Below are 24030 nucleotides of genomic sequence, written 5' to 3'. Positions count from 1 at the left end.
TCATTCGTTGGCAACGCCTTAACTTCAACCCATTTTGTCACATAATCAACCGCCAACAGGATATACTGATTGTTGCCAGATGAGAAATATGGCCCCATGAAGTCAATTCCCCAAACATCGAAGACCTCAACCTCGAGAAGCACATTAAGTGGCATCTCATCCCTCTTGGACATATTACCCACACGTTGACATCGATCACATTTCAAAATGAACTGATGAGCATCTTTAAACAATGTTGGCCAAAAGAAACATGCTTGAAGAACACGAGTTGCTGTCTTTTCTCCATCGTAATGTCCTCCATAAGCCGCTGAGTGGCAATCTCGCAAGATTCCCCCTTGTTTCGCTGTAAGGAATACATCTCCTGATGATTTGGTCAGCTCCTTGGCAAAAAAGAAACGGCTCATCCCACATATACCACTTCACTTCATGTAGAAACTTCTTCCTTTGAGCATAAGATAAGTCGGGAGGCATGATGTAACTCACTAGGTAATTCACAATTTCTGCAAACCATGGCTCTTCTTCTTGTACTCTAAACAGCTGCTCATCGGGAAAAGATTCATTTATCAATGTCTTATCCAATGAAGTAGCATTAGGATTCTCTAATCGCGAGAGATGATCAGCAACTTGATTTTCAGATCCTTTTCTGTCCTTGATCTCTAGTTCAAATTCTTGGAGCAAAAGAACCCATCGAATTAATCTAGGCTTAGAGTCCTTCTTCGAGACAAGATATCGAATTGCAGCGTGATCAGTGAACACTGTCACCTTAGTCCCAAGTAGATAAGATCGAAATTTCTCAAAACCATAGACAATAGCTAATAGCTCTTTCTCCGTAGTAGTGTAATTCAGTTGAGCACCGTTGAGGGTCTTACTAGCATAGTAGACCACATGAAAAATGTTGTTCTTCCTCTGCCCAAGAACTGCTCCAACTGCATAATCACTTGCATCACACATCATCTCAAAAGGTTCATTCCAATCGGGTGTAGTTATGACCGATGTCGTAACTAGACTCTTCTTCAATGTCTCAAAAGCTGTAAGGCACTCGTCATCAAATATAAACGGAACATCTTTCTCTAGTAAACTGCACAATGGCTTTGAAATTTTTGAGAAGTCTTTGATGAAACGCCTGTAGAAACCCGCGTGACCAAGAAAACTGTGAATTCCCTTGACAGAAATAGGTGGGGGAAGATTCTCAATGACCCCTACCTTGGCCTTATCCACCTCAAGACCCTTACTACAAACCTTGTGCCCGATAATTATGCCTTGACGCACCATAAAGTGACATTTCTCCCAATTGAGAACTAAATTGGTTTCAACGCACCTCTTGAGGATGTATCCAAGGTTTTGCAAGCACTCATCAAAAAAATCACCAAAGACTGAGAAATCATCCATGAACACTTCCACATTCTGGACAATCATGTCAGAGAAGATGGCCATCATACATCGCTGAAATGTGGCTGGTACACCACACAGACTAAATGAAACTCGTCTAAAGGCGAACGTACCGAATGGACAAGTGAAGGTAGTCTTCTCCTGATCTTCCGAAGCGATACAAATCTGATTGTAACCCGAATAGCCGTCCAGAAGACAGTAATATTCATGACCAGCAAACCTGTCAAGCATCTGATCAATGAAGGGCAATGGAAAATGGTCCTTCCTAGTGGCCTTGTTCCGCTTCCTGCAGTCCATACAAACTCTCCACCCCGTGACTGTTCGTGTAGGGATAAGCTCATTCTTCTCATTTGCTACCACAGTGATACCACCTTTCTTTGGCTCACATTGAATCGGGCTTACCCATGAACTGTCAGAAATAGGGTAAATGATCTCTGCATCTAGCCACTTCAGAATTTCCTTCTTTACTACTTCCTTCATGATTGGATTAAGTCTTCTTTGTTCTTCGACTGTAGGTTTGCTACCTTCTTCTAACAGAATTTTATGCATGCAGTAAGAAGGGCTGATTCCCTTGATATCTGCTACAGTTCATCCAATTACCGATTTGAACTCTCTCAGAATTCTCAAAAGCTTTTCCTCGTCGCTACCTGAAAGGTCAGATGCAATAATAACAGGCAGAGTAGATGAATCGCCTAAAAAAGCTTACATCAAATATTCAGGTAAAGGTTTAAGCTCAAGAGTAGGAGCTTCCTCAATAGAAGGCTTGAGGCATTTAGGAGCTTTGTTCAATTCCTCCATTCCAAGAGATTCAAAAGGCATATCAATCTTCCTTTTCCAGGGAGAAGCATTCAAATATTACAATTGCTCATCACCTTCGTCATCTTCGCTATCCGAATTCCCCACCAAGGCTTTTTCTAAGGCATCAGACCTTAGCAATTGATCAAGTTCCGATGTGACCACCGAATAGACCAACTCGACTTTTAAGCACTCCTCATTATCAGTAGGAAATTTCATAGTATTGAACACATTTAAAGTTACATCCTGATCCAACACTCGCATTGTATGTCTTCTGCACATCAATCAAGGTTCGACCAGTTGCCAAGAAAGGTCTTCCCAAGATTATGGGAATCTTCTTATCCTCCTCGAAATCAAGAATGACGAAATCATCAGGGAAGGTGAGTTTATCCACTTTGACCAAGACATCCTCCACAATACCTCTCGGATATGTAATAGAACGGTCGGCCAATTACAAGGTCATATAAGTTGGTTTGGGATCAGGTAAGTCCAATTCCTTGAAGATTGACAAAGGCATCAGATTGATGCTAGCTCTCAAGTCACATAAGCATCTGTCAAAAGACATTTTCCCAATAGTACATGGTATAGTAAAGCTTCCTGGATCCTTAAGCTTCTGAGGCAACTTCTGCTGCAACACAGCACTGCATTCCTCCGTGAGAGCGACAGTCTCTAAATCATCTAGCTTCACTTTCGGAGAGAGAATACCTTTCATAAACTTTGCATAACTAGGCATCTGCTCGAGAGCCTCAGCGAAAGGTATGTTAATATGAAGTTTCTTGAACACCTCCAAAAACTTCTCGAATTGCTTGTCCAGCTTTTTCTTCTACAGCCTCTTAGGAAAAGGAGGTGGAGGATAGATCTGTTTCTCCCCTGTATTACCCTCAGGAAGAGTGTGCTCAACAGTAGTCTTCCTTGGTTCCACTTCTTCATCTTGCTGCTCTACTTCTTTCACAGCTCCAGCTTTTTCAGTCAACTCTTGAGTTCGTTCGGGATTAGCAACCTTTCCAGACCTCAAAGTGATTGCCTTTACCTGCTCTTTAGCTTCCTTCTTTCCTGGCACTTCAGTGTCACTAGGTAGTGTACCAGGCTGACGATTTAGCAAGGCATTGGCAATTTTCCCAATTTGATTTTCCAAGGTCTTGATAGAGAACAGCTTGGCTCTTGCACATAAGCTTCAACTCCTCTAATTCAGATTTTTCATTAGCTGGTTGTAGCTGGAGTTGTTGTTTTAGTGCATACTGCGGTTCCTGAAAACCAGGGGGGTTGTACTCCTTAGCTGAATACTGCTGATAAGGCTGTTGAACCGCATTCTGAGCATTGCTCCAACTGAAATTAGGATGATTGTGGTTGTTTGGATGATAGGTGGTTGGCACAGGTTGCTGCGATCGCTGGAAGTTGCTCATAAACTGAGCCGATTTATTAGAAATTGTGCACTGATCAGTCTCATGGGCACCAGCACAAAGCTCACAGACACTAGCGATTTGATTAACTCCATAATTAGCCAAAGTGTCCACCTTCACTGTCAACACCTTAAGTTGGGCAGCGATAACAGTTGTTGCATCCAACTCCAGAATTCCTGCAACTTTTCCCTGAGTCAGTCTCTGGGAAGGATTCTGGTACTCATTAGCATCCATCAGTTCAATAAGTTCATAAGCTTCATCGTAGCTCTTAGCTCACAAGGCTCCTCCTGATGCTGCATCAAGCATGGGCCTAGAAGTAGGATCCAATCCATTGTAGAAACAGTTGATAATCATCCAGTCAGGCATGCCATGGTGTGGGCACTTCCTTAGCATCTCTTTATATCGATCGCAAGCCTCACATAGAGATTCTCCAGTTTGCTGCGCGAACTGGGTAAGAGCATTCCTGATTGCCGCAGTCTTCGCCATGGGAAAAAATTTAGTGAGAAACTTTTCAGCAAGATCTTCCCAAGTTGTGATAGACCCTGCCGGTAGAGAGTGTAACTAGCACTTAGCCTTATCCCTCAAAGAGAATGGGAAGAGTCGCAACCTTGATAGCATCTTCAATCACACCATTGAACTTGAAAGTGTCACAGATCTTAATGAAATCCCTGATGTGCATGTTGGGGTCTTCGGTAGGAGAACCCCCAAACTGAACTTAGTTTTGTATCATCGGGATCGTGCTTGACTTGATCTCAAAAGTGTTAGCCGCGATGGCCGGTCTAATGATGCTAGACTGAATGTCATTAATCTTAGACTTAGAATAGTCCATCAAAGCCTTCATATTCTCTGCCTGATCACCCATAGCTACTACAATTGGCTCTTCAACTTTCTCTTCTTCTTCCACCTTCTTTTCTTCCTCAAAAACTTCCCTACGAATTACCACAAGTTCTTTCTCGGCTTTATCCAGTGTTCTCTTGCGAGTACGTGAACGCGTATGCATACACCCTCACTAGATCACCTGAAATAAAAAAGGAAACAAATAAGTAACAATGTCCAAGTCAATAACTTTAACGACCACTGGTGGAAAGCACATAAAATAGTAATTAACACTGCAGTCCCCGGCAGTGGCGCCAAAAACTTCTTAGTCGCTAAACACGCACTAATATTACACGCAAGTATACGAGTTCGCAAGTAGTATAGAATCTTTTCTAGTTCATTCCCACGGAGACTGTATTGGTTAACTATCTAAATTATGCACATACGCAACAATGTATGGTTATTATTCAATGTTAAGACTATAACAAAGTGATGTTGATTATAACTAAGAATTATGCTAACAATTATAACTAAGAGAATAAAATAGACTGAGTTAATATATATGACAAATATGGAATTCTAACTTCATTAAGTACTTCATTCAATAGCCTTATTATTCTCAACCTTAGCATGCAATGGCGATGATACTAATCGCACAACACGAAACTGATAAATGCCAACTTTCGTTTCACGAGAACCATTCTACCAGACATCCACAAATGAGATAGAAGCTGAATAGGCACCAATTATATTGAGACCCTATATGTCTATAGAATTTGACAACATAACAGTTTAAGCACAAGTTATCTATCTTGATTACATAGGGCAAGTAAGATGGTTAAAATTACCTACGAATCATGCATAACAATATATGAACCTATGCTAGCATGGCAAGTTCTAAATCCTTAAAATCACTTTTACTTCATTAAGAATTAACACACTATCTTATAAGTTCGCGACGCTCATAAGACGAAGAAGCACAACCATAACTAGGATATCATACAATCACCACACACTAAGGCATCAAATAAATTAACTAAAGAAATCCATAAATAAATCCGCTAGAACCCCACGATAACGATTAGCCCATAATCGAACTCATCGCTAGCGTGGGTTCCAATGAAAACATGATATAGCAAACGTAGTCTTTCTACAAATAAATAAACCAAGTACACACAAGAATATAGGTTCAAACAAATAAGAAATAAGCATCCAAATTACAACTCAAAACAAATATTCACAAGAATAAACTAGATCGTCTTCGCCTTTGTTGAATTGTGCTAAAAGATCTCTTGTCGTCTTCTCCTCCCTTGATGCCTTGAAACTCTGAATTATCAATTATTCTACTTAATAAACAACCTAAGTTATGTTTATATAGCAGTCCAAGCACCCCAGGAGTCCAGAATTTGAATTGCAAAAAAATCAGGATTTTTAATTCCCGACCCAGTACGGGCGCGTGCTTCACCAGCGCGGGCGCGCTGACTTCCTGTTCCCTGGCGCGGCCGCGCGCAACATCAGCGCGGGCGCGCCAACCTTCTGCCAAAAAAACTTTATTTTCTTTTCTTTATTCCTTGCAGCTTCGAGCCAGTCTTTCAAGCTTTTATTCCAACACATCCTAAACATCATATTAGCATCAAAACAATGCTAATTCACCTGATTCATGAAGTAAAGCCTGAAATGCAGAACCACTTGAAAACACGTTAAAACACAAATAACTTGAGTACAAATACACCAACTCAAAGCTTATTAGAGCATAAATAAGTGTCATAAATGCCACTTAACAGGGTGTTGTTGGGTACAAGTCCCCGGGGTTGTGTTTGGTTAGGCCCTTTGAATTTTGTAACTTGGAAAAAAATTTGCATTTCTTCTTTGATTAGTGGCCCCCTAGACCCGGGGTGTTGTTGGGTATAAGACCCCGTGGTTTTTTTTTGTTAGGCCTTTTGAATTTTGTAACTTGGAAATTTTTTGCATTTCTTCTTTGATTTGTGGCCCCTTAGCCCCGGGGTATTGTTGTGTACAAGTCCCCGGGGTTGTGTTTGGTTAGGCTCTTTGAATTCTGTAACTTGGATTTTTTTTTTGCATTTCTTCTTTGATTAGTGGCCCCCTAGCCCCGGGGTGTTGTTAGGTACAAGACCCCGGGGTTGTGTTTGGTTAGGCCCTTTGTTGGGCTGCTGGGTACCGATGTGACAGGTGCACAGTGTTTTGTCATTTTCTCCGGGGTGTCAGGCGGCGGTTGAGCTTCCTGTAGGAGTATATGTACACATATATACATATATACGAAATATTGCAGTTTTTCCCCTTTTTCTCCTCAAAAGTCGTGCTTGTTAAATAATTACAGCGATGTAATCATTAACTACAGCGGTTACTCTTTGGACGCACAAGATCGCGCCACGTGTTTTGGATTAACAGACATGATTGTGCAGCAGTTGAGTGGGTTTTTACTTCCCTCGCGCCTATAAATACCTCTCCACCCCTTCTTCTTAATTTTTTTACGCTAATACGAAAATCAAATATACTTCTATTTTCTTCGAAGAGCCTTGTAGAGTTTTCCTGGCCTTTACTCGAAGCCGTACTTTTTCTCCTTCTTTTTTGTAAGTCCTCCATCTCCTCTTATCCTTTCGATTCGCCATACTTGTTTTTGATTTGATGAGTCGAGTAACTAGTTTCTCATATGCATGTAACTCATTTGGTATGTGATTGCTGACTCAACTTTGTAGTTCTGGGTTTTGATATTTCGATATGCGAAACTATTGTTTATGTTTGGGGTTAACGTTCGTGTATTTTGGTTTTGTTTCTCAAAACTAGTTTGTTTTTCGGTTTTTGTGTGTGTAAGGGGGTTTGGTTTATGCAAGAAAACTGGGTTTGTTCTTACTGTTCATGGCTTTTACTTGTAAGCATATATATGTATGTATAGACTGTATGACATATTTTGGTGTTTTGATTGTAAGGTTAATTGTTCTGAGTAGTTTTTGTTTTTGTCCCCCCCCCTTTATTTGTCCCCGAAATGGCATAGACTCCGGGGTTATATGGTTAGGAGAGTAAGAGTGAAAGAATTAGCCAACCTCAGACATAGGCCGACCGTCCTCACTTTGGTTTTCCCGATCATTCTTTTAGTGACTCTTCCCCGAAACCTGATAGTATGCCTCCCCGATGTTAACCCGTAGTTGAGGAGTTGCCCACCTTCCTTCTGAACCTTGGGCAGACCTTGGGTAGGAGAGACGGGTCTTGGGTAGACATAGACCACTACTTCGTCCAGAATCGGGAGAATAGCCCCCCACATGATAACTATTTCAGGAACCTATCTGATGTTTATAGGCCTGGGGGCAAAAAACCTTATGACGGGGCACGTATGGATGAGCTTTTTTATAACGCTCCCGGGACCGGCTATGTTCCAGCTCCCCGTCACCCCGACCTTGCCGCCTATTCCTTCGAGCAGATAGATGACCTAGTGAAAGCAGTTTTCCACTTCGGGGAAGGTATGGAGTGGAGGTGGCCTGAGCCTCACGAGAGGGTTATCATTGTCCTGTGGGTGGTTGGGTAGCTATTTCTTTAGAACATCTTCGTAGTATGAGGCCAAACCTTCACCAGTTCACCAAGTCTTTTTGCCGTGATGTCTACGGAATATCTTTTACCCAGTTGGCCCCGAACTCTATTAAGTGGGTTTCCTGGTTCCTTGCTTGCTGTCACGTGAAGAGGTATTTGCCTACCTTCAAGCTTTTCCACTACCTCTTTAAGATTAAGAAGTCCACCCTGCCTCCCCTATTTGAGTTCACATTTAACATAAATGGATGCGGGTTTCCTACTGATGCCAAGAGTGCACCTGTCTTTATGTTGAATTCGCTCCGGGGCTGGCACCAGAAGTTCATCTTCGTCCGGGGTGGGGACCTGGAGTTTATGCATGTGTATAAAAATGTTTTAAAAAATAACAGGTTCCCAACCGAGCGGCTCGGTGGAGCTGCCTTGGCGAAGATGTATGACTTTGTGGTGGCTCTGTGTGCTCAGTGGACACGGGATACTTTTTTAGATAACCAAACATTGTATAATGTTGGCTATAAGTGTTTTACTCTATAGTTTTTTCCTTGTATTTTTTCTTGACATATATTTGTGCTCCGATGTCTTCTTCCTAAACTTTTGTTTCCTTGTGCAGGTCTCCCGTTGCTCAACCCTTTCCATCACTCCATGTTGCAGCAGTTCAAGGATTTGGATGGCAGGTTCAAGAAGATCGGTGGTGTTGTGCAGCTGGATCGAGGAAGAAGAAGGTTGGTGGTGGTAGTGGCTCACAGGTCCGGGAGGCTGGTTCCTCGGGGAATAGCGTTAGGAAGAGTGTGCCGGAGGTTACTACACCTGTTGATCCGGGGCCCGATGAGGTGGAGGTGCTGGAGTTGGAGGAAGAGGAAGTGGGCGCTCTGAACCCTCGCAAGAGGAAGGCATCGGAGGTTGTTGCTAGTGGCTCCGGGACCCCCCAGCGGAGGAGGGTGGCCACTTTGGGCCCTACTGAGGAGAAAAGTCAGAAGCTGGTAGAGGAAGATGCCCTGAAGAACCTCTTGGCCCGGATGACTCTTGACGATCGCCGGAGCGAGATGTTTTACAACTATGCCACCCCAGCTGATTTCCAGTGCTATGCTAAGGAGGATTTGGATACTTTCCTGGATCATCTCGTTCAGGATGTTTCGGAGGTATGAGTACTCCGTTATCATCTCCTCTCCTTTTCCCTTTGTATCAGCACTAAGTCTTTTTTATTTCTTTCTCAGGCTAACACCCGGATCAGCGGCTGCTATACCATCGTCCACAAGTACCGCATGAGGGAGGCTAAAAATAAGACTGCGGTGAAGGAGTTGGTTGGCGAGAAGGAAAGGTTCGCTGAGTACATGGAGGTGAAGGAGAGGGAGTCTCGGGAGCATAAGCAGGCCCTTGCTGAGGAGGTGAAAGCCCGGGAGGCTGCTAAGAAGGTAGTTGGATCCCTCCGGGCGGAGGTGGAGAATTTGCAGAAAGAGCTTGCAGCTAGGCCTCGGGCAGAAGAAGTCCTTGAAGCCTTCCGAGGTACTCCCGCCTACTATGAGGAGCTCAACAACAAGATCTTTGAGAAGGTTAATATATGCTGGGATATCGCTTCTGCTTATCTGGTTGAGAACCCGGGCGGTGACATGGACGGGTTCATAGAGTTGTACCTTGCGGAGGAGCTCCGTCATGAGAAAGCTAAAGCTGCTGGAGAGGGCACCTCCGGGGCGCAACCACCTCCTCCTGAAGAGGCCCGTGAGAAGACTCTTCCTCCTCCCGAGAACTGATTGAAGAAGATCCCGGCCTCGTGCCTTGTAATTTCTTTTCTAGCTTGGTTATGTTCAAGACTTAGCCCTTGTGGCTTTTAAACTTGTTTTTAATTTTCGTATGGCTTCGGTTTGAATTTGGTCCGGGGCTGGTTTGCCCCGGATAAGCATGTAAATATATTTCCTTTTCTGTACTTGATTTTTGCAGCTGTTTATTAAAATTTTTCAAATACGTGTGGCTTGTGTATTCGTCCCCGGGGTGGGGTTTAAATTTTTTAACTGAAATAAAAATTTTCTGAGTACACATGGTTTGTGTATTGGTCCCCGGGGTGGGGTTTAAAATTTTTAACTGAAATAAAAAATTTCTAAGTACACATGGTTTGTGTATTAGTCCCCAGGATGAGGTAGAAACTTTTACTTGAATACAGATTTTCGAGGGATACATGGTTTGTGTATTCATTCCCGGCCCCCGGTTGAGGTTAAAAACTTTTAATTGAAAAAAAATTTGTACACATGGTTTGTGTTTTTGAAGACCCCGGGATGGGGTTGATTTCTGACTTGCAATTTTTTTAAGTTATATGGCGATAGTAAACAAGCAACATAATAAAATTACCTTAAGCTATGGGATGCTCAAAGTGAAGTTTTTCATTCAACTCAAAATAAAGCAAAAATTATATTCTGGGGTGAATAGGAAGAGTGTTTACATCAAGTTGTCATAGCATAAAAGTAGAGATGATCCCCGAATGTGCACCTTTTTCCTACTGGTAGAACTTTCTTAGGCGGGTTCCGTGCTAGGTGTTTGGGACTTCGGTTCCGTTGAGATAGTTTAGCTTGTAGGTTCCTGGATGGAGCACTTCTTTAACTATGTAGGGCCCTTCCCAGTTGGGTTACAGCTTCCCTTGATTGGTTGGGTCTGAAGCCTCGGTGTGCCGAAGTACCAAATTTCCCATTTCATACTCTCCGATCTTTGCGTTCTTTACGAAGTAGAGCTTTGTCTTTTCTTTAAAGCTTTCCATCTGATCTACATCCCGATCTCTTACTTTGTCCAGGAGCTCCAGGTTGGTTTTGAGGCTTTCAATATTTGAGACTTCATCAAAGTTGGTAACCCTGTGGGAGGGGGACCAGGTTTCGATCGGTATTCGGGCTTCGGTGCCATAGGCAAGCTTGAAGGGGGTCTCTCTGGTTCCTGTCCTGGGGGTGGTCATGTAGGACCACAGGACTTTCGGGAGCTCATCTGGCCAAATTTTATTGGATTCTTCCAACCTTTTCTCCAGGCCCCGGAGTATGGTCCTGTTGGTCACCTCAAGTTGTCCATTTCCTTGAGGGTGTACCACATATGCCCTTTTGTGCTTGATCCCGAGTTCTTTCAAATACACTTCAAAGTCAGATCCAACGAACTGTGGGCCATTGTCAGAGACTAAAACCACCGGGATCCCGAATCGCATAACGATTGAATCCATGAATTTGATACAATCTTGTTGATTGATTGTTCTCATGGCTTTAGCTTCTGCTCATTTCTTCATATAGCCAATGGCTACCAGAACGTAGCGGAGGTCGCCTTTTGCCCGGGGAAAAGGGCCCATGATATCTATGCCCCAAACGGCAAATGGGATTGGAGATAACACTGATGCTGGCAGACTCGGGCTTTGCTTGGGAATATTGTTGAATTTCTGGCATTGAGGGCATTTCTTGACATAGGCAATGGAATCGGAGTGGACTGTGGGCCAGTAATATCCTTGCCTGATGACTTTGTAGGCCAGAGCTTTGGCTGCCAGGTGATCTCCGCAAATACCTTCATGAACTTCCCAGAGACAGTAGTTTGCTTCCTCCGGGTCTACGCACTTCAAGGTAGGTGTTGAGTAGGTTCTTCTGTACAACTGACCATTTTCTAGGAAGAAACGGGCAGATTTGTGCTTCAGGTATTTGGCTTTGTTCTGGTCTTTCGGGAGCATTCTGTCCCTCAGGTAGGCTATGTAGGGAGTCATCCAGTTGTCCGGGCTGCTGATGCACAAGACCTCGGCCCGCTCTGTGCTAGGTGCCCCGAGCTCTTCAAAATATACCGAACTGCTAAGATCCAAAATGTTCCACACGAGCTTGGATAGCTCATCCGCCTTGGAGTTTTCTTCTCTGTTTATCTGGAGGATGGGGGTATCGAGGATGGTTTCCAGAATATCTCGTACCATTGCTTGATATTGTGCCAATTTGGGATCTTTCGCAATATACTCTCCACTGGTTTGCTTGACTATAATTTGAGAATCACTATAGATGATCATCTTGATTATCCCGAGAGATTTTGCTAACCTGGGCCCGGAGAGGAGTGCCTCATATTCAGCTTGATTGTTTGTCGTATTGAAGGCAAAGGTTATTGCTTGTTGAATGGTGAAACCTTCTGGGCTAATCAGAATGAGGTCGGCCCCGGACCTTTCGGCCGTTGATGACCCCTCCACATAGAGCTTCCAGGAGTCTGTGCCTGGGTTGGTGTCTTCATGGGCAATCCCGCTGGGAGCACGTGGTTGCTGCTCCGGGAAGGTGCATTCCATAACGAACTCTGCCAGGGCCTGGGCCTTTATCGCCATCCGTGGCACAAACTTGATGTTAAACTGGCTTAACTCGATGGCCCAGTTGACCAGCCTTCCGGATGCGTCCGGCTTGTGAATGATTTTCCTGAGTTGCTGATCTGTGACCACTCTAATTTCTCGGCCTTGGAAATATTTCCTTAACTTCCTGCTAGAGTGCACGAGGGCCAATGCGAATTTTTCCAGGTTTAGGTACCGAGTCTCAGCATCTTTGAGGATTTGGCTAACATAGTAGATGGGGCTCTGGATTCATCCTTCCTCCCGGATGAGAGCAGAAGAGACGGCTATGGGGCCAGCGGCGATGTAAAGAGACAAAGGCTCTCCGGGCTTGGCTTTTGATAGCACCAGGGGGTTTATCAAATGTTGTTTAACTTCTTCAAAAGCTGTGTGGCATTCCGGAGTCCAATCTACCAACTTCTTGTTCCGGGCGCCTTTTAGTAGTTCGAAGAATGAGAGACATCTTTCCGCAAGCTTTTGGATGTCCTTTTGAGTGCGGGGTATCTTCATTTCCATTATGGCGTTGATTTTTTTCGGGTTTGCTTCGATCCCTCTTTCGCTGACTAGGAAGCCCAAGAATTTGCCTGAAGGTACCCCGAACACGCATTTTTCTGGGTTCAACTTCATGTTGTACCTTCTCAAGTTGTCAAAGCACTCCCTAAGGTCTTTGATGTGATCCGGGATCGTGAGTGACTTGGAGATCATGTCATCTACATGGGACTCCATATTCCTCCCCGGTTGTCTTTTGAAGATGGTGTTCATCATTTTCTGGTAAGTGGCCCCAGAATTGATGAGCCTGAAGGGCATCATGATAAAAGCGTAGACTGCCCGATGGATAATGAAAGATGTTTTAGCGATGTCTTCAGGATTCATGCGGATCCACATCCAGACTGTGCATCGCTACGGATTGGTCTATTCCGGGCATGTCCTCCGGTGTCCATATGAACATTTTTGCATATTCTTTTAGCAGCAGGATGAGTTCTTGTTGGAAGGATGTCTCTAAACCTTTACCAATTTTCAGCTTCCGGGTGGGGTTCCCGGGCTCTAACTCTGTCTCCGCAGTCTGTGCAGCCGGTTCCACCCTGGTCTTTTCCCTTACTCCCACAAATTTTTTTTATCCGGGCATCAGCGTTGGTTACGTCGTACCCCAAATCCTCTATCATGTTGACATCCAACCTTGGCATTTTGCTGAGATGTTCACGATGTTTCTTGCGGCTTTGGCCTTTGGGCAAGGCCATTCCCTTCTTCCTATTTTCAGGTTCGGTTTCTGCCATCACTAGGGCATGCCCATAGCATCTTCCGGATATGTCCCTGTCCCCCTTAAGCTCTCTGACGCCTCCCGGGGTGGGAAATTATAACTTCAGGTGAATTTTTGAAGGGATGGCCCGGAGTTTGGTGATATTGGGCCTTCCCAAAATCATTTTGTAAGAGGATGTAGCACTTATCACGTAGAATTTCATAATATGAGAGACTTGCTTGGGTGCAGTGCCAAAGACCACGGGGAGATATATTATTCCGTGGATCGGGATCATATTATTTCTGCATCTGTAGAGGGGGTCTTTGATAAGTGGCATTTTATACCACTTAGAACGTCTTAAAATGGCTTAAATTGGTGTCTTGAAATCAAGTATTTTGTGTATTTGATGCGTTTTTCTAGTGTTTATGCATTTCAGGGTATTAGTTGCATTTCGGAGAAGGAATCATCAAGAATAAGCCTTGGCATGTGTTCACCATTGCGAGAGGAAAAGAACGGGCAGATTACGGCGAAGAAACGGAGCAAACCTGGAAATTTTCCAGTAGGGTCCTACGCGCCCGCGCAGCAATGCTGAGCGGCCGCGCAGCAGCCTTGCGCGCCCGCGCAGAAATGCTGAGCGGCCGCGCAGGGTCGGGGAAAATAATATATTGTTTTAGACTTCTACTTCTGTTTGGCTTCCAACTTCTATGTAATCTGAGTTTTATGGGACTATTATATAAGTAGATTTGAGACGTTTTTCACAGAGAAAAAAAAGAGGGGATTATGTTTTAGATTGTGTTTTGGAAGAAGCGAAGGAGATAAGGAAGAAGACCGATTTAGCACACAGCAACGAAGAGGAAGCATATATTCTTGTGATTTTTGTTTCGTTGTAACGTTGGATGCTAGTTTTCTTGCTTTGACTTATTTACTCTTGTAACGTACTCTGTTTTAATATAATTAGTTTAGTTGTTATTTTCTTGTGTTCGTTTATCATGATTTCATATGAACCCATGATGGCGATAAGTTCTATTATGGGCTAATCGTGATCATGGGGTTGCAACGGATTTACTATGGAATTCTTTAGTTAATTGTTTAATACTTTAGTGTGTGATGATTGCATGATATCTAGTATTGGTTGTGCGTATTCGTCTTATGTGCGTCGCGAACATATAAGATAAGGTGTTAATCTCTTGTGAAGCGACGGTGGATCTTGAGATTTAGAACTTGCCATGCTAGCATAGGTTCATGTACGTTGTGCATGATTAGTGGGTAACTCTAACAGTTTTATTTGCCCTATGTAATCAAAAGGAATAACTTGTGCTTAAATCGTTGTGTTGTCAATTTCTGTAGACATATAGGAACTCAACATAATTGATGACTATTCAATTTCTATCTTAATTGTGGATATTTGGTAGAATGGTATTAGTACAATGAAAGTTGGCTTTTATCAGTTTCGTGTTATTCGATTAATATCATCACTGTCACATGCTAAAGGTAATAACAATGGCTATAGAAGGAAGTAATAATGAAGTTGTGATCTCATGAGTGTTTTATTATTGATAAATTGAAGTGTTAGTTAAGTGGTTAATTAAGTAGTTAATTATAGTTAATATTTAATCAACAATTTTAAGTGTTATTATCTTAACATTGAGAAGTAATCATACATTTGTGAGTGAGTTAAATTAGACAATAAATTAGTCTGAGTCTCTGAGGGAACGAACTAGAAAGTATTCTATATTACTTGCGAACGCGTATACTTGCGTGAATATTAGTGCGTGATTTCGCCCTAACAAGTTTTTGGCGCCGCTGCCGGGGAACTCGGCGTATTTGTTTAGTTTATGTACTTACCATCATTGGTCATTAGGACTCAGTGATTAGGACGTAGTAGTTAATTACTCTTTTCGGTTGTGTTTCAGGTACTTAGCAAGCGTTTATGCAAACTCGTTCTCGTGCTCGCAAGAGGACCTTAGATACAGCTGAGGAGAAAGACGAAGTTCTTGATACACCGGAGAAGTTAGATTTTGAGGATTCGGATTCAGGAACTGAGCAGAAAGAACCAGTAAACATGGGAGATCATATTGTTCAAGCTGATCCAACTCTTATGGATTTTTCTCGGCCTAAAATTGATGACATTCAGTCAAGCATCCTTCATCCGGCTATTCAAGCTAACACTTTTGAAATCAAGCCGGGCACTATTCAGATGGTGCAGAATTCTGTTTCTTTTGGAGGAGCGGCAACTGAAGACCCCAACATGCACATAAGGAATTTTGTCGAGATCTGCAGCACTTTTAAGTATAATGGCGTGACTGATGAGGCTATCAAGTTGAGACTTTTCCCATTCTCACTGAGGGATAAGGCTAAAGACTGGTTACATTCTGAACCAGCTGGGTCAATCACTACGTGGCAAGATCTTGCGCAAAAGTTTCTGGTGAAGTTTTATCCAATGGCAAAGACTGCTGCTATGAGGAATGCTCTTACTCAGTTTGCGCAGCAACCTACAGAATCTATGTGCGAGGCTTGGGAACGCTACAAGGAAATGTTGAGAAAATGTCCACATCATGGAATGCCGGATTGGATGGTAATTACTGGTTTTTATAATGGTTTGGGGGCTCAATCTCGGCCCATGCTCGATGCAGCAGCTGGAGGCGCCTTATGGGCTAAAAGCTATACTGAGGCGTATAATCTTATCGAGACGATGGCTGCAAATGAGCATCAAAACCCAACTCAGAGGATGACATCAGGCAAGGTAGCAGGTATTCTGGAAGTTGATGCAGCCACCGCTATTGCAGCCCAGCTCCAAGCGCTATCAATGAAGGTTGATTCTTTGGCTACGTATGGAGTTAATCAAATAGCTATGGTTTGTGAGCTTTGTGCAGGTTCTCATGCTACGGATCAGTGTTCTCTTGTCAACGAATCTGTTCAGTATGTGAATAATTATCAGCGACAACAGCAGCCTGTGCCAGCGACCTATCATCCTAACAACAGAAATCATCCAAATTTCAGCTGGGGAAATAATCAGAATGCTATTCAGCCACCATATCAGCAAGGAGTGAGTAAACAGTTTAACCCACCTGGATTTCAGCAACCACAGCAGTATGCTACAAGACAATCATATCCTCAACAGGGAAGTGCAACTGCACCTACTAGTGCTGATTTTGAGGAACTTAAGCTGTTGTGCAAGAGTCAGGCGGTTTCTATCAAGACCTTGGAAAATCAAATCGGTCAATTAGCCAATGCAGTGCTCAATCGTCACCTGGCACTCTTCCCAGTGACACGGAAGTACCAGGCAGGAAGGAAGCTAAAGAGCAAGTCAAGGCTATTACCTTAAGGTCTGGAAAAGTAGCTGATGCTGAAAAGACAAAAGAAGTCGAAGCTGAAGTTCGAGATGAAGAATCTAAGTAAAGGGAGAAAGCGGCGGAACCAAGGAAGACTACTGTTGAACACACTCTGCCTGAGGCTAATACAGGGGAGAAACAGCTCTATCCTCCACCACCTTTTCCTAAGAGATTGCAGCAACAAAAGATGGATAGACAGTTCGGGAAGTTTCTGGAGGTGTTCAAGAAACTTCACATCAATATACCTTTCGCTGAGGCTCTGGAACAAATGCCTAGTTATGCGAAGTTTATGAAGACTATTCTTTCACGAAAGGTGAAACTGGATGACCTTGAAACCGTTGCTCTCACGGAAGAATGCAGCGCGGTTCTGCAACAAAAGTTACCACCAAAACTGAAAGATCCGGGAAGCTTCACCATTCCTTGCACCATTGGCAATCTAACTTTTGACAAGTGCCTTTGTGATTTGGGAGCAAGCATTAATCTGATGCCGTTATCGATCTTTAAAAAGCTGGACCTACCTGATCCAAAACCCACATACATGTCGCTACAATTGGCGGACCGTTCCATTACTTACCCTAGGGGCATAGTTGAGGATGTGCTCGTCAAGGTGGATAAGCTCTTCTTTCCTGCTGATTTTGTTATTCTGGATTTTGAGGAAGATAAAAAGATTCCCATAATCTTGGGGAGGCCTTTCTTGGCGACTGGCCGTACCTTGATAGATGTGCAAAAAGGAGAACTTACTATGCGGGTTCAAGATCAGGATGTGACCTTCAACGTATTCAAGGCAATGAAATTCCCTACAGAAGATGAGGAGTGCTTAAAATTAGATGTGATTGATTCTGCGGTTACTTCGGAACTCGATCACATGCTAATGTCTGATGCATTGGAAAAGGCCTTAGTGGGGGAATTTGACAGTGATGATGAAGATAGCAACGAGCAATTACAATATCTGAACGCTTCTCCCTGGAAGCGAAAGCTAGATATACCATTTGAATCTCTTGGTACTTCTGACCTCAAAAACGCTGAAGGGAAGCTCAAACCATCAATAGAGGAAGCGCCTACCTTAGAGCTCAAACCATTACCTGAACACTTGAGGTATGCCTTTTTAGGTGATTCATCTACGTTACCTGTTATTATTTCAGCTGACCTTTCAGGTAGTGAGGAAGACAAGCTCTTAAGGATTTTGAGAGAATTCAAATCGGCTATAGGATGGACTATAGCAGACATCAAGGGGATAAGTCCCTCATATTGTATGCATAAAATTCTGTTAGAGGAAGGTAGTAAGCCAACTGTGGAACAGCAGTGAAGACTGAACCCAATCATGAAGGAGGTGGTGAAGAAAGAAATTCTGAAATGGCTAGATGCAGGCATCATTTATCCTATTTCTGACAGCTCGTGGGTGAGCCCTGTACAATGTGTTCCTAAGAAGGGAGGAATCACTGTGGTCGCAAATGAAAAGAATGAGCTCATCCCTACTCGAACAGTTACAGGATGGAGAGTATGCATGGATTATAGAAAATTGAACAAAGCCACAAGAAAGGATCACTTCCCTCTCCCATTCATTGATCAAATGCTTGACAGATTGGCGGGACATGAGTATTTTTGTCTTCTGGATGGGTATTCCGGGTATAATCAGATTTGTATTGCACCAGAGGATCAGGAAAAGACTACCTTCACTTGTCCATTTGGCACATTTGCTTTTCGTAGAGTTTCGTTTGGGTTATGTGGCGCCCCGGCCACCTTTCAGAGATGTATGATGGCTATATTCTCTGACATGATTGGAAATAACGTCGAAGTGTTCATGGATGACTTCTCCGTCTTTGGACACTCATATGATGAATGCTTGAATAATCTGCGCGCAGTACTCAAAAGATGCGTGGAAACTAATTTGGTGCTTAATTGGGAGAAATGTCATTTTATGGTGCGTGAAGGCATTATCCTTGGGCATAAGGTCTCTAGCAAAGGTCTGGAGGTGGACAAGGCCAAGGTGGGAGTCATTGAAAATCTTCCCCCGCCTAATTCAGTGAAAGGAATCCGTAGTTTTCTCGGTCATGCGGGTTTTTATCGGCGATTCATCAAGGACTTTTCAAAGATATCTAAGCCGTTGTGCAATTTACTTGAGAAAGATGTGCCTTTCAAATTTGATGATGAATGTTTGGCAGCATTCGAGACTCTCAAGGAGAGTTTGATCACGGCACCAGTTATTACAGCACCAGATTGGACAGAACCGTTTGAGATGATGTGTGATGCGAGTGACTATGCGGTAGGTGCAGTTCTGGGACAGCGCAAGAAAAATCTCTTCCATGTGGTCTACTATGCGAGTAAGACTTTAAATGGGGCCCAATTGAACTACACCACTACTGAGAAGGAGCTTTTGGCTATAGTCTTTGGCTTTGAGAAATTTCGATCTTATCTGCTTGGTACGAAAGTGACAGTATTCACTGATCATGCAGCTATTCGCTATCTGGTTTCTAAGAAGGATTCGAAGCCGAGACTCATTCGTTGGGTGCTTTTACTTCAGGAATTTGAGTTAGAGATCAAAGATAGAAAAGGTACCGAGAATCAAGTAGCTGACCATCTCTCTAGGTTGGAGAATCCCGATTCTACTTCACAAGATAGGACGTTAATCAATGAATCTTTTCCGGATGAGCAGTTGTTTGCAATTCAGGAGGAAGAACCATGGTTTACAGATATTGTAAACTATCTTGTCAGCAATATAATGCCTCCCAATTTGACATCCGCGCAAAAGAAGAAGTTTTTGCATGAGGTGAAGTGGTATATGTGGGATGAACCATATTTGTTTAGACAGGGAGCTGACCAGATCATCAGGAGATGTATCCCGTTCTGTGAGACGGAGGGGATATTACGAGACTGCCATTCCACGGTTTATGGTGGACACTATGGAGGTGAGAAAACGGCAGCTCGTATTCTGCAAGCAGGTTTTTTCTGGCCCACCTTGTTCAAGGATGCTCATCAGTTTGTTTTAAGGTGTGATCGTTGCCAAAGAGTGGGAAATTTGTCAAAGAAGGATGAGATGCCATTAAATGTGATGCTGGAAATCGAGGTCTTTGATGTATGGGGAATCGATTTCATGGGGCCTTTTATCTCATCTTGCAATAATCAGTACATCTTGTTGGCAGTCGATTATGTCTCAAAATGGGTCGAAGTTAAAGCTTTACCAACAAATGATGCAAAGGCAGTGCTAAATTTTCTTCATAAGCAAATTTTCACAAGGTTTGGAACACCTCGGGTAATCATAAGTGATGAAGGATCGCATTTTTGCAACCGTAAGTTCACTTCTATGATGCAGCGTTATAATGTGAATCATCGAGTAGCTACTGCCTATCATCCGCAAACAAATGGTCAAGCGGAAGTGTCTAACAGAGAGATAAAGCGCATTCTAGATAAGGTTGTTTGTCCGTCAAGGAAGGATTGGTCTTTAAAGCTCGATGAAGCTGTTTGGGCTTACAGAACAGCATACAAAACTCCACTTGGGATGTCACCGTTTCAGTTGGTGTACGGTAAGGGATGTCATCTACCGGCGGAGCTTGAGCATAAGGCCTACTGGGCATTGAAGAAATTGAACCTGGATTTAGATGCAGCTGGTAAGAAAAGAATGCTTCAGCTTAATGAACTTGATGAATTTCGACTTCAAGCGTACGAGAATAACAAAATGTATAAGGAAAAGGTGAAAAGGTGGCACGATAGGAAGCTACATCCTAAGTTGTTTATGCCAGGGCAACAAGTTCTGTTATTCAACTCTCGGCTCCGACTTTTTCCTGGGAAGTTGAAATCAAGGTGGTCTGGACCTTTTATTGTCAAAACTGTGTTTCCACATGGAGCGGTGGAAATTTTTGAGAATGATTCGGACCAAGGATTCAAGGTTAACGGTCAGCGGTTGAAGCACTACTATGGGGACATGGCAAACCGAGAGGTGATTAGTGCCATTTTGTTGACTACGTGAGAAAGGAACGGAACGTCAAGCTAATGACGAAAAAGAAGCGCTGCGTGGGAGGCAACCCATGAATTGTTGTTACAGGAACCCTTAGAAGTTAATAACCTATCCAAAAACACAAAAAAAATCAGAAAACAGGGGTTGAAAAAAAAAATTCCAGAGACCCTCTACGCGCCCGCGCAGCTATGCTGAGCGGCCGCGCAGCTTGCTGCGCGCCCGCGCAGAAATGCTGAGCGGCCGCGCAGGGGTCGAGTTCCAGAAAATTTTTTTTACAGTTCAGAAAAAAAAAAAAAACACAAAAACCCATTACAGCCCATAAACCCACGAATTCTTTTCCCATTACTCCGTGATTTTATCCCTCAACCCCACTCCTAATCTAATTTAACCTACTCCACACCCTATATATACATACACCTATCCTACATATCTCCCACAACTTCCTACACTTAAACCCTCTCATAAACATCAAAAATCAGTTCTTACACACTTTTATTCACAAATCAATGGCACCCAAGAGAGCACGCACTATTGACAGCAGCAGCACAGTTCCTACTGCTGATTCATCAAGGGGTACTGCTGTAAGGCCTCGGTTAACTGACAGAGCCGCGGAGGAGGAGTACACTAGGCTGTTGGGGAAGCCGATTCTGAAATAGAGGGGGTTTTTACCATCAGGGAGGGATGGTGAGTTGTTGCCCATGATTGCAGAGAAGGGGTGGATAGCTTTTTGTGAGTCACCCGAAGCAGTACCGATGAGTGTTGTTCGCGAGTTCTACGCGAACGCGAAGGCTGAAAAGAATGGGTTTTCTGTAGTTCGGGGGCTGACGGTTGATTATCATCCTGCGGCGATTCGCCGAGTGATTGGACAGCGAGAGAGGAAGCCCGACGAGGAGAACTGGAATGAAAAGACTGCTGAGGATTTTGACTTGGATTTGATTTGTGCGACTCTCTGTCGACCGGGCACAGTTTGGAACCGCAGTCCAGCCAATAATGAGTATCGTCACTTTCCGGCGATCGCCATGAACAGGTATGCCCGTGCATGGAACGCATTTATATGTGCTAATATTTTGCCTTCTTCACATGCACACGAGGTCACAGTTGAGAGAGCACAGTTGTTGTGGGGAATTCTGAATGAGGAATACTATGTGGACCTTGGTGAGTTTATCTACCAAGAAATTCTGAAGTTTTTGAGGGGAGCAAAGCATATGAACATCCCTTATGCATCCACGGTTACAAAGCTATGCCGTGCAGTAGGAGTGAACTGGCCGGCTCATGAGCAGTTGCAGTTGCCAGCAGTTCCTATAGATTCTGGCACTCTGAATGGGATGCAGGAGTGGACCGGTGGTGAGCCTGAGGAGCATGGGCTGGGTTATCATCTTCCAGGAGGGCGTCCAGCACGAGGTACTACTATGGCCAGGCCAGGGCGTGGTGAGGCTAGTTCTTCGAGAGCTCAGGAGGGTGCTGGGATGGGTGATGCCCAGTATAGGAGGCTTTCACGGCGGATGGATGCCATGTATGAGACGCAGAGCAGGTTTGCTCAGGAGCTCACCCTTGCGTTAGGGACTGCTTTTCGAGGCCTTGGAGTTGATATCCAGTGGCCAGTTTTTGGTGAGGACTCTGCATACCCGCCGCCTGATACTCCACCCACTGAGGGTGATGATGATGATGACTCCGAGTAGGTATACCCTGTGTTCCTTTCTACTACCTTCACTGGGGACAGTGAAGATTTTAAGTTTGGGGGTGGTAGTTAAGGAATATTTTGTGTGTGTCATATAGTTGCATATTCATGTTAGTTAGTTCATATAGTTGCATAATTTTTGCCATATAGTTTTTTTATGTATAGCTTTATTTGTTTGTCAAATCATATAGCTCATGCATATACCATGATCCCTTTTGCAATGATTTATCGACTGAATTGTGATCTTGATGCGAGTGTAGTGATAGCATTAAAGTGATATTAAGTTGTGTAGGTTGATATGCATGCTAGAAGCACTTGTATTGTCACTAAGTCTTAGAGAATGCTGAAGGACTAGATTGTTGTTATGATTTGATTATTTTCAAGGATAATCTATTTATTATGCTTAGAATTTGATAATGGGTTCTTAGTGGTAAAGGCATAAAAAAAAAGAAAAAAAAATGGAGTAAAATTGGAATTTGTTGCTAGTTATGGCTAGGTGTCAAATGGCTAGTAGCCGGCTCGCATGTTATGCGAGTAGTCTAGGGTTGAGCAAGATGGAGCGAAACGCACTTGCTCAGAGTTAAAAAAAAATAAAAAAAAAAAAAATTTCGTAATTGATCAAGAGTAGGCTCTTTGGTATTCGAGTTATTAAGTTCTTAGGGGACTTTGTGCCTAGTGACCTAAGGCTTTTAGAGTCTGGGATCTGCTAACCTAACGCTCGTTACATGAATACCATTGTATAAGTCTTTTGTGGACCTCACTCATTGCACGGTCAAATAAGCATTTGCGTTGTAAATAAAAAGCACGATTCTGTAGTAAGCTCCAAAGTTCTTGTAGTGTTGTATATCACTTTGTGCCTAGAATTTTTATTCTTTGTATAATCATAGGATTGCCTTGAGGATAGTCTAGTCATAGTAATTGGTCTAGTTCCGAAGCATATCTGTTAAGCATTTGTACACACCACGTTTCTGGCGGTATGTCCGTTTGCATGAGTTTCTTGATCTTTAGTGTCTAACTGCATTCGTTGAGGCGTGGCAATTTGGTTGGTTAATTGTAGTAAGGGGGATCGTTGTATTTTCATATAGATTGCATTCATGCATATTTTTATTTGTTTTTTAGTCTGTGACGCTTGAGGACAAGCATCGATTTAAGTTTGGGGGTGTGATAAGTGGCATTTTATACCACTTAGAACGTCTTAAAATGGCTTAAATTGGTGTCTTGAAATCAAGTATTTTGTGTATTTGATGCGTTTTTCTAGTGTTTATGCATTTCAGGGTATTAGTTGCATTTCGGAGAAGGAATCATCAAGAATAAGCCTTGGCATGTGTTCACCATTGCGAGAGGAAAAGAACGGGCAGATTACGGCGAAGAAACGGAGCAAACCTGGAAATTTTCCAGTAGGGTCCTGCGCGCCCGCGCAGCAATGCTGAGCGGCCGTGCAGCAGCCTTGCGCGCCCGCGCAGAAATGCTGAGCGGCCACGCAGGGTCGGGGAAAATAATATATTGTTTTAGACTTCTACTTCTGTTTGGCTTCCAACTTCTATGTAATCTGAGTTTTATGGGACTATTATATAAGTAGATTTGAGACGTTTTT

The 24030-nt window shown here is 43.3% G+C and overlaps 1 protein-coding gene and 2 non-coding genes across 3 annotated transcripts; 1 reads left to right on the top strand and 2 right to left on the bottom strand.

Moving 5' to 3' along the window:
- Nucleotides 1-3948: 3948 nt before the first annotated feature.
- Nucleotides 3949-4055, top strand: LOC141662307 (small nucleolar RNA R71). Its single transcript, XR_012550428.1, has one exon. It is a non-coding gene; the product is annotated as a small nucleolar RNA R71 (small nucleolar RNA).
- A 6496-nt stretch (nucleotides 4056-10551) lies between these two features.
- Nucleotides 10552-11109, bottom strand: LOC141661227 (uncharacterized). Its single transcript, XM_074468213.1, has one exon. It carries the CDS (start codon nucleotides 11107-11109, stop codon nucleotides 10552-10554), a length of 558 nt encoding a protein of 185 aa, XP_074324314.1.
- A 4820-nt stretch (nucleotides 11110-15929) lies between these two features.
- Nucleotides 15930-16036, bottom strand: LOC141662343 (small nucleolar RNA R71). Its single transcript, XR_012550464.1, has one exon. It is a non-coding gene; the product is annotated as a small nucleolar RNA R71 (small nucleolar RNA).
- Between the last annotated feature and the right edge of the window lie 7994 nt (nucleotides 16037-24030).

This window comes from Apium graveolens, chromosome 5, assembly GCF_009905375.1.
Source record: "Apium graveolens cultivar Ventura chromosome 5, ASM990537v1, whole genome shotgun sequence".
NCBI lineage: Eukaryota > Viridiplantae > Streptophyta > Magnoliopsida > Apiales > Apiaceae > Apium > Apium graveolens.
Note: the sequence above shows the minus strand (reverse complement) of the source record. Positions and strands in the feature narration are given on the sequence as shown.

Excerpts from the sequence above, each read along its gene's own strand:
- LOC141661227 (XM_074468213.1), bottom strand. The coding sequence starts at position 11,109 with ATGCGATTCGGGATCCCGGTGGTTTTAGTCTCTGACAATGGCCCACAG.